Source organism: Capricornis sumatraensis, chromosome 11 (assembly GCF_032405125.1).
Source record: "Capricornis sumatraensis isolate serow.1 chromosome 11, serow.2, whole genome shotgun sequence".
NCBI classification, from domain to species: domain Eukaryota; kingdom Metazoa; phylum Chordata; class Mammalia; order Artiodactyla; family Bovidae; genus Capricornis; species Capricornis sumatraensis.
Genome location: NC_091079.1, coordinates 40,730,840 through 40,741,744, shown reverse-complemented (window position 1 = coordinate 40,741,744; position 10,905 = coordinate 40,730,840). Strand labels below are relative to the sequence as shown.

At 40.7% G+C, this 10,905-nt stretch overlaps 1 protein-coding gene across 1 annotated transcript in view; it reads left to right on the top strand.

The window, feature by feature from the left end:
• The first annotated feature begins 3,062 nt into the window (after positions 1–3,062).
• The window catches only part of RB1CC1 (RB1 inducible coiled-coil 1), a 31,522-nt gene continuing 23,679 nt past the window's right edge, over positions 3,063–10,905 (top strand). Inside the window, exons 1-6 of the mRNA XM_068984147.1 lie at positions 3,063–3,160; positions 4,080–4,200; positions 5,132–5,258; positions 5,415–5,585; positions 7,889–8,091; positions 9,485–9,911. Of these exons, the coding sequence (XP_068840248.1) occupies positions 4,130–4,200; positions 5,132–5,258; positions 5,415–5,585; positions 7,889–8,091; positions 9,485–9,911 (999 nt within the window). The 5' untranslated portion in view covers positions 3,063–3,160; positions 4,080–4,129. The remainder of the gene's footprint in view (positions 3,161–4,079; positions 4,201–5,131; positions 5,259–5,414; positions 5,586–7,888; positions 8,092–9,484; positions 9,912–10,905) is intronic.

Genomic DNA, 10,905 nt, shown 5'->3' with positions numbered 1-10,905 from the left:
CCACACGTCCCCAGCAGGAGGAGGCAAGACTGTCCCTCCTGACCCCGGAGAAGACCCCCAGAGCCCTGCACCTGGAGCACGCCTGACTCCCTGCCATGCAAATCTTCCTTTGTCTGCTTTTACCTTTAATGTGTATCCTTTCACTATAATGAAACGGTAGTCCAAAGTACAGCACTTTCTGAACTCTGTGAGCTTAGGTGACACCTGAACTTGTAGTCCGCTGGTCTGAAGTGGGGGTGGTCCCGGGCACCACCAGACTTGTGGCTGGGATCCCAGGGGGCAGAGTGGTCTTGTGGAGCTTGGTCCATCTAAGTCTGGGTTTGATTGAAACCACTGCATACCCATATGTGGAGTGCATTTTGAGTGTCAATAATGCTGTTTATGAAGTATCTGTAATAGTGTGGAGAGACAGTTATTAGTGGACAGGTAATTGATGAGTCAAGATATACTGGATGATGCTCTCGTATGAAATCCTCACGTAGAGTTTTTGTGATTGTTCAGTTTTTCTCTCACACCACAAGCCCTCCAGGGCAGGCAGGGGTCTGCACTGACTTTATTCACCCAGGACCGGCTCTGCCACTTGGGAGCTCCTGACGGTCAGCTGTCTATCACTTCAATCTGTTGGCTTCTCGCCCTTCATTCATTAAAAGATTTTGTTCTGATCTGCAGTGGGACAGGAACACGTCTCTTAGTGTTAGTGTAGAGCCATTGGGTGCATTTGGAGAGTAACTGCGTGCCCTGTAATCGGTAGTGGGGTGAGTGTAGGTGAAGTGGAGCCTTACTTACCCTTGGTGGAGATGACAACGTTGAAAACCTTAGGGATTTACCTTTGGGAGCGAGCTGAGAAATCCTGTGGTCAGTGTTACTCATGTGACTTCTCCACAGTCCTCACAGGCATATAGGATAATTATTTGCTAGTGTGAGATTATTCATTCATTTTCTTGAGAAAGTATTTTAGAGCTGGTGTCCAGGAATGCAGGATGCTTGCTTTAAAGAAGGTTGTTATTCAGGAGAGGTGAGAACTGTGTGGAGAAACATCCCAGTAGCTGCAGCAGAGAAGCACACATGGATATAAAGTCAGCACAGCGAATGGCAGGATTGTGTGATTAACTTCATGAAAGAGAATGTGTGTGTGTATGTGATGCGGGGGAGGGTGGGTTGCAGTAGATCATGGTGGGTCATGATCACAGTGGGCAGAGGAAGGAGGGTCTAGGCTGGGGAAGAGCCTCAGAGACTTGAAGTAGCTCATTTTGTTAAGAGAGTTAAGCCGGGTGGCATTTGGGAGTGAAATCTGGGGAGGGGAGGAGAGGAAGAAGCCATACAGTGTCTGCCGTTTTACTGGACTGTCCGGACTTGAATCCTGTGATATTACTGAAGCCCTGATTTCTTAGTTTCCTTATCTGTAAGGTGAGAATGATGATAGTATCCCTCTTAAAGGATTCTGTCTGTCTGTGTGTATTAGTTGCTCAATCACGTCTGATTCTTTGCAACCCCATGGACTGTAGCCCATCAGGCTCATCTGTCCATGGGATTCTCCAGGCAAGAATACTGGAGTGGGCTACCATACCCTGTCTTCAGGGGAATCTTCCTGGCACAGGGATGGAACCTGGGTCTCCTGCATTAGCAGGCAGATTCTTTACCATCTGAGCCGCCAGGGAAGCTCAGCTTAAAGAATTCTTGTGAGGATCAAATGAAACATTTCATTTACTGAAGCGTTTATTAGAACAGTGACCTAGAGCATAGTACATACTTATGAATGGTGGCTGCTGCTATGAAGGTCATCCTGATGGTGGTTGGTGTTCAGGAGTGGAACTATCTTACACACACAACACCCCCCCCCCACCCCCCCGCCATCCTCCCTGAGGACAGTGGGAGGATGCTGAAGGAGGTGAGGGGTCGAGGATGCAGGGAGCAGGTTGAGAGACTTGTGGAAACCAGAGACAAGTGAGGGCTTGATGAACACAGGAGCCTCAGGAGTCAAAGTCGGTGGTGTGTAGACAATGAGACTACTACTGACGGGATTGTTACTGCTGTTTACCTACCTGTGAGGAAGACAGGATGGTCTGTAAGACAGCACATGAGAGAGGGGGTTTGTTGGTTCCATTAGTAAAGAGAGGTTTTAGGTGGTGGAGCAGATGGGGGCGGGGTTATATAGAGAACTCGGGTCTAGGGAGGCATGCTGGCAGGTTTGGTCATCAGCAGTGCTGCCATGGGAGGTGGTGGGGTCCCAGCCAGACACTGGGGAGGAGGCCCAGGAGGAGGAGGAGCAGTCACCCAGCAAGGGTGCTTCCTGTCTGCCCAGAGATCTGATGGTCTGTACTCACTGTGTTCCCTCAATGCCCCTGTGATGCTGGTACTGTATGTGAGAAGTACCACAGTCCTAGCTGTTGGAAACACACAGATGTATTATTCCACATGTGCTGGGTGCTCTGTCTCAGTAGCTTCGGTGATGGTCTCTGGCAGGGGTGGGGTCTTGTCTGAGGTTCAGCAGGAATTGCCGTGCTTGTCAAGAACCAGCTCCTTGCAGGTTCTTGAACAGAGGCTTCTTGCTGGCCCTGGCTTCTGTTTCTTGCCACATGGGCCTCTCCATATGACAGCGTGTCCTGTGAAGCTGGTGGGCGGGAGTGGTCAGCTGGCAAGGTGGAGGTTATGTTGAGGAGGTGCTATCGTGTAAATGACCTCTTGTTACCCTGGCCGAGTTTCAGTGGTTCCAACAGATCCCAGGCCCTGCCCATGTCCAAGGGGCTGGCTATGAGGCTCGCAGCTATGGTACCCTTTTATTCCTGTTTTACAGAAGAAACCGTGAGTATTAAATATACAAGTAATGGGGACCATTGTGTATTAAAGACAAAAGGGACTCTAGGCTTTGACAGTGTTGGGGAGCTCTCTGGGGACTTTGATGTCTTTTTAATGGGATGGTCTAGGATAAGGTCATGTGCTTCTGGTTCAGTGAAGAAGAGTAGAGATCACTCTTTTGGAAGAGCATGCTGTTGTTATTGTTGAATTATTTTTCTCTATAATAATCCAGAAATTTTTCTTTTCTAGTTCACTGAGTTTAACCAGTAATGCCATTCAGTTGCCAATATCAAGCAAAGCAAACATAAGCCACTTGTAATCTGCTTCTTAAGAACAGTGGTAGTCCTTCTAACAGTGCCTGCTGGTGAGTCACAGTTCCTGCCTTTATAACGGAGTTTTGATCTAATGCGTTTAAAACAGTGATTTTGGAAACGTTAATTTTAAAGCCTTGCTTCCTTCCTTTTCCCTTCTTCCCTCATAATTCTACTCTAAGCTCATGTAGAAAGAGCGTAAAGAAAGATAGCTACTAGTTTCTGAAAATTTAGTTTTTGTCATCTTTCATCACTTACATTGATCTTGGGGTTTTTTACCTCTGGTCGTTAAAAAATAAAATACTAGTTCTTGACATCTGCCCCTTTATTCATAGATGAGGAAGCTTTATTAATATGTAGGATTTTGACTTGGATAACTGGGTAATGGCAGAGTTGTTTTAAATATTCAGATGTCCTATGCACTTTGTGCTGTTCCACAAAGTGATGAGCTCTTAGGGCCAGAGTTTCTTGTGTGGAGTGTTTCTAGCTCAGCATGGAGGTGGAACTTGGATTAACCAAGTCTTTCCCTCCTGTTGCAAGTGGTGGCTCTTACTTGCTGTTAGTAAGTTTAAAACTATTTTTGTTGTTGTTGTTGTTGTTCCAAGGAAGAAGTTGGGAGAACTTTTGGAGTTAGAAAAATGTTTGACCGCATTTTTAATTTTTATTCTTAATGTTGTGTGGTACATGAGAACAGTGTGAAATATACACCAAACTGTTCTAACTCCTCGCCTCTTTCTTCCTGAAATCAATTTTTTTTTCATGATAAAAGTTATACTTCTCATTAGCCTCATTACTGTTCATTATCATTTTTTAAGCACCAGGCTTACTGAATTGTCCAGTTAGCCTTGTTAGACATCAAATCCTATTATTTTTTTGTTGCTTGTGTATTATAACTGCTCTGTCTTATGGGAACATAACCACATTTATACATGTGTTTGTAAATTGACAACTTCTCTTGTCTGTTTCTTTCAGTAACTGTATCAGAGTGTGAGGTGTAAGCTTACAGAATCCAGGAAACCATCATGAAGTTGTATGTATTTCTGGTGAACACTGGAACCACCCTGACATTTGACACTGAACTTACAGTGCAAACGTGAGCTGTGTTTTTCTTGATTTTCATCAGTTTTGCATTTTGTACCTGTAGAAAGTTAAAGATTTGATTTTGAGACTGCTGTTCCTTTGTTAAATAAGAGTGGCAATATGGAAAGTCTTAAATCATTGTTTACGTGTACAATTGTCATCTTTCTCTAAAATGTTAACATTAAATTTGTTAAGTTGTGCTTTGTTGTTTGTGTGACTATATTTTCACAGTAAACAAAACTGATTTCAAACCAAAGCAGTCTAATAGAAGTAAGTTTTCATAGCTGATTGTTCTGAATTTCACAGTGCACTGCTGAGAGTATTGTTGCTAGCTGTATAAACCAGCATATTCCAGTCCTGTGGTTTTTCATCATTGTTTTTATTATTTTAATGAATAAAGCCAGTAGTGTTTGTTTTGTTAGAGTAAAATTTGGATAAACCTTATCTTTTTTAATGGATGAAATTACTTTCTGAGAGTTCTGTTTTTTTATAAAATATGATTTGACTTGTAATTTAATGGTTTTTTGAAAGATGAGAAAATGGGGGCAATTTTCATATGGTATCCACTTAATGTGTTTTATGTAACGGGATGTATGTTAAAATCTCCACAGCACATGAGGATTTTAACAAATGCTAATATAAGCAGCTTTGCTACTTATGTAAAGATCACAGAAATAAATATTTCTGCTGGCTGCACTTCATAGGCTCAGTGTTAGATGTGGCACATGGGTGGTTTACTGACCTTGTAGTTATTTGATTGGCTTGTTGATTGTGGAATCCAGTTGCGGGAACAATAAGCTTATATATTTTACTACTGTTTGTGGGGAAACTTTTTGATTGAAGTTCATTTGTCAGATATTTTTGCACAGAGTGACTTTGATAATGAGAAAGGCCGTCCTCAGGCAAATGTAAATAACTGATTTTGTCCCCCTCCCTCTCTGAAGTGTGGCTGACCTGAAGCATGCGATCCACAGCAAGTACAAGATCGCCATTCAGCACCAGGTGCTGGTGGTCAACGGGGGCGAGTGCATGGCTGCCGACCGCAGGGTGTGCACCTACAGCGCTGGGACGGTAGGTGCCTGACCTCCTCCACGCGGGCGGGCTCCAGCTTTCCGCTCTCCGGCGGCTGGGAACTGGGGTCTGACTCCTGTAGAGGGCAGTGTGCATATTTTGTGTCTGTAACAGTTTACTTCAGTTCTTCTTTGTTTTTGTTTTTTACTTCTCTAGGACACAAATCCAATTTTTCTTTTTAACAAGGAAATGATCTTGTCTGAGCGTCTACCTGCTATTCCTAAAACTACCTTTTCAACAGAAAATGACATGGAAATAAAAGTCGAAGAGTCCCTTATGATGCCTGCCGTTTTTCACACTGTTGCTTCAAGGACACAACTTGCAGTGGTAATTGTAATATTATTTATACTTAGTACAGTTTAAAATTTAAAACTGGTGTATTTAACAAAATAATGATCGGTAATGTTTTTGTGGACAATTAGGCAACAGCAAATGATCTAAAAAACTGATTACTTCTAAAAGCATTCAAATCTAAATAGCATAGCAGTCTAAATTATAGAAGAAGAATGCCCAAAACATGAAAAATAGCAAACTTTTTGAAAAGATAATTTTGTGATAACTCTGTCTGATTTATAATTTCAGTTGCACACTTTGTTAGTCATTCTGCAGTTACAGAACCTTAGCGCAGAACAACTATCTGAAACATTTGTTTACCATCTCTCCTAGAGGATGATATGCAGATGATAACTTTAGATCATTGCTTGGATCAGTGAAGTTCCTGTGTTCAGGTAGACAGACACAGGCAGAGAGCTTAAGGAGCTCTTAAGAGTGTGGTTCTTTCTTGTATCCATGGTCAGGTCCTGGAGGAGAACCCAGTTTCTTCCTGATACATACTTGTATTGCTGCTTGCAAACCCTATGGGTTGTTTCCCAGTCATTTTGGTTTTGTTTTTGTTTGTGTTTGTTTTTGACTTTCTAGTACTTTGCTATAATATACTAGCTGTAAGCTGTCAGCAGGGGGACACATTTTGCTTTTAGACATAAAAAATATCTTATAATCAACCAAAAAGTATTTACCTTTTATGAAGATAAACTAGTAAAATAATAAACTAATAAATATGAATACTTGCTTTCTAAAATATATTTTTTAGCAGTCTGTTTTAATGTAGTACATGCATTTGTGAAACTGGCTCATTCTTCACATGAGATGTAACATAAAAAAGAGAACCTCATCTCTCATCTTTCTGAAATATGTTTAATAAACATTGAGGGGTCTGGAAATGATTTTTAGAAGGCAGCATTATTTTTAAAAAGGCAAATCTGTCAACTGAATTTATTTGCTTAAGTTCTTTAGATATGTTTTCTGATTATTGGTCTACAAATAAACTAATAAAGATAGATTATACAGTTGAATGCCATTTAAAAACATCCATTTTAGGTGATATGATTGCATATTTGGTAAATTTGAGAGAATTTAATAAAAATCCATCAGCAGGAATTGTAAAGTTGATTGGAATATGTGATAAAAATGTGTAGACATTATTCATATTTCCCTTATTGGTTCTCCTTTAGAATAGAAATGGGAAATATATTGCATTCTCAATAGCAGCATCAACAAAAGTGTATACAGTTCTAGAACATAAAACATCATAAACAAATGGAAAGATATTCTTGATGTTCATGATAATATTCTAATCACAGTGTTTAGTAGCTTAATTAGTTAATTGCTGTGATGAAGCATTTTTGCTTCTGGGGAATGAGGAGAGTTTGGGGGATTTTGTTTGTTTTGCTTAGAAAGATCACTGTCCACGTATAGGTAAGAAAATAAGGAGAAAGAAGAATGGGAAGCAGAGGGAAGAAAGTACCTCAGGTTGTAGCATTCCTCCCAAAAGCTGCTGTACGAAACCAAGACAGTGACCTGTGGCTCAGACTGTCTACCGCATCAGCAATTAGAGACTTGTGTCTTGGGCCATTCCATGGGGTTTGTGGGATTGTAGTTGGTCACCCAGGGATGGAACCTGGGCTCCCAATAGTGAGAGTCTATATTCCTCACCCCTGGACCACTAGGCTCTGTCTTCTAACCATCCAGAGTGCCATCTCCAGAGTCACATTTCCCAGTTACTTGTGTGACCTTGGACTTTTGTCTTTACTATTAGTAAAATTAATAATAGAGTTTTGTTTATTAACATACATATTTGAAAATGCATGTATCACAATTAGATATTCATTGTCATTGTATTTTCACGAAGTGAACACAGATTTAAAAATATGGCATCAGCCATGGCCCTCCTTTGCTTTCAGTCCCCATTTTTCCCTTCTGTGAAGTTGATCAGTGTCTTAACTCCTTTTGTGCCTGACCTGAGTCAGTGCAGTGTTCCTGAGACTCAGTTGTGTAGTTGCAGGTTTGTATTAACTGCCACGTAGTATTCCCTTTTGTGAATCACAGCTTTACTTTTGATGGTTGTTGTTGCCTGACTCTGCGCAGACCTCCAGCCCCTTATCCTCCCCCAGGTGTGAGTTCCTCCTTATTACCATGGCAGCAGGCAGGAACCATAACCTGAAACAGTCCTGAACAGTGCTTCCTTTGACATGAGTTCAGAGCACATTCATGCATGTACTTAAGTACACATGTGCAGACGTGTGCATAGGCATTACCTTCTCTTACCATTTGTTTCTTCTTTTCCAACATAGGAAATGTATGAAGTTGCCAAGAAACTGTGCTCTTTCTGTGAAGGTCTGGTCCATGATGAACATCTTCAGCACCAAGGCTGGGCTGCAATTATGGCCAATCTGGAAGATTGCTCAAATTCTTACCAAAAGCTGCTTTTCAAATTTGAAAGTATTTATTCAAATTATCTGCAATCCGTAGAAGACATCAAATTAAAACTTACTCAGTATGTTTGCCATTAAAATGGATAATAAGATGTTTGTTTAAAATCTTTGCAGTTTATCAGTACTTTCAGTAACGGTCACTTCATTTCTAGTAGGCCACATATTTATTATAATTGAGGTTTATTTTTTTTGAGACTTTTATAATGACTTTTATGGAGTGTAAAATTTGTAAAACTATGGTTAGTTTTATCCTCCGCATATTATATGGATTTACCACATTTTGTTTTCTTGTATTTTCTTTATGTAAAAGACTCTATTGTTTGAAATTATTTAGAAACCCAAGAATCTTTGTTTCTTGCCTTGCTACCAATAAAGTGAGGCAAAATGCAAATGAAAAGTTTTCAAAGTTAGTCAAAGGAAAATTTTTAAAAAAAATATTGCCATATGATGTAGGCTTGCTAAGATGGAAAAGAGCCATTGTGTTCTAGTTCTCATTTAGATTCTTTTCTTTTTTGGTTCTTTGCATGTAAGCATCTGATACCCATTGGTTCTTTTTTAAAAGGGCTATAATGAATGTAAAAAATACGGCAATAATTCTGCACAAATGTAGCCCTTTGTTGTATGTGTACCTGTATGCTTTCAGTGTCTTGTATTCATTTTTTGTTTGTTTTTTCTTAAATTTTTTATTAGAGTTGGAGGGAAGTAGCATGTTCTTTTTTGAAATCAAGTGGTCTTATTAATTCAGGTTTCTGTATTTTGTGGTATGAATATTTAGAACATTTTGGTCTTGAGATGACAGTGGGACACATCTTGGGAAGGAAGAGAGTGATTAAGACTGGAAAGAGCTTTTAAAAGTTTTTGTAATAACCTTTTCAAGTAAAACTGTTCAGCGGTACAAGGCAGGAGCTAGACATCTCACATGTTAATGTAGGAGCATAAGTAATTATATATATATTTTTATAGAAGTTAAATCGTCAAGATTTCATCTTTGCTTCATGTTTTTTGAGAACATATATCTATCTGCCTGTCTGTCTGTTTTCAGGGTGTGATAAACCCAAGAGTTAACCTTAATCTCTAATAAAACTGTTAATTTTATCCTCTGCTTTCATTATATCTAAAATGTTTGATTAGCTTAGAGACAAAACATTAAACTTTAAGAGACTGCTATGGTAAATCTTTTCTATAAGTTGGAATTTTTTATACTTTAAGTTTAGTTAAAAACTGAGTGTCCGTATGTATAGTGTGGACTTGGTACCTTTACTTTAGAGGGTCTCAGTGTGTAAAGGTACTCTCCTCTCTGCTTTCTTTAACGGACACCTTGTGGACTGCTCAGATGCATGTAGTCTAAGAGAGGGGGGGTGAGATTTCTATGCAGAGATAACCTCTTCCTTTCAAAATGCTAACCTCTAACTCGAGCAGTCCCGTGATTTACTGACAGGTTTTTTGTACTTTAAGTTTAGGAACTGCGGTTTCAGTCATGGCCAAGATTCCGCTGTTGGAGTGCCTCACCAGACACAGTTACAGGGAATGTCTGGGGAGAGCAGATTCCTTGCCTGAACGTGAAGGCTCAGAAAAGGCTGAGACGAAGACCTCCACTGAACTGGTGCTCTCTCCTGACACACCTGCAGCAACGAGCAAACCCTCGTTAACCTCATTTCACATGTCTGTGGAGCACATAGCCCCAGACGCCGCAGATGCTGAAAGTGGAAAAGATGTGAGGGAGCCTTGTCCAAGCCCTGCCCAGCGGGACGCAGCTGCAGTAGAGGCTAAAGAGGGGGACCTGCCTTTCTTTAATGTTTCTCTGTTAGACTGGATCAACGTGCAGGACAGGCCTAATGACGTCGAGTCCTTGGTCAGGAAGTGCTTTGATTCCATGAGCAGGGTGAGGAGTCTTAATCTGATCTTTCTTGTGTCACTGTGTTGTTTTCGCCAATTGAAGTTACATTGCCTACACTAAGTATTTCCTGTACAGTAATGGGGGAAAGGGTGCCTTGAGCCTCGGAGTGAAACTTCATAACCATGTGTAGGAAGGACCTTGGACAAACCAAATCATTTAACAGGTAATGTAGCCATACTTAGGAAACTGATAGCAAATTTGGGAAGATTACTAGAGGTAATAATAGGTAAAATCTCTATGCAGGGCTGAGGCTTGACGTGTCCATTCCAATGGGGATGGTTTTGGTGGTGGTAGTAGTACTTAGAATTTTTTTCTTCATGGTCCTGTAGTATCACTTGGACTTTTTTAATAGCTCCTGTAATTTGTCTCTGCAGCTATGCTGCAGATATAATTTTGCTTACATCTTTAACAGTTAAATTGTTTTACTCTGAAAATGATTTACATTCAGTGAAATACACAAGTCTTGAGTGGTTAGGAACCAGCTTCCAAAGGAGGACAACAGTGAACCTTTCTCCCTCCCAGAAAACTCAGTGGGCCTCTTTCTAATCGGGCCCCCACGCTACCCTGGCAACTGGCCTCTGATGTTTAAAAGAAGTAATTTTAGATTCACCTGAGATAAAAGTCAGAACTTAGACATTATTTTTTTAGTTGTATTTTGTAATCATAGTGACTTTTGCTTAGGGTTATGCTCTCCCCAAGTACACTTATAAAAGCTTTTAAATTTGGGGAATAAATCTGGAATAAAGTTCTTCAGACCTCATCAGTAAGTGGTAGAAAATCTTGGCTGCCTGAGAGGAAGTTGGTGGGGCACGTGTGTCAATGAGGCGGACCAGGTGAAACAGCGTGTGAAGGTGAACTTCTCAGTCAGTTGGACAGAGGCTTGGTCTGTGGTTGGCTGTTGGGAGAAAGGCCACACAGATCTGGGTGCCTGGAAACAGCAGCCTTCTGTTCTTGCTGAAGGTGGAGTGCAGTCTGAGTC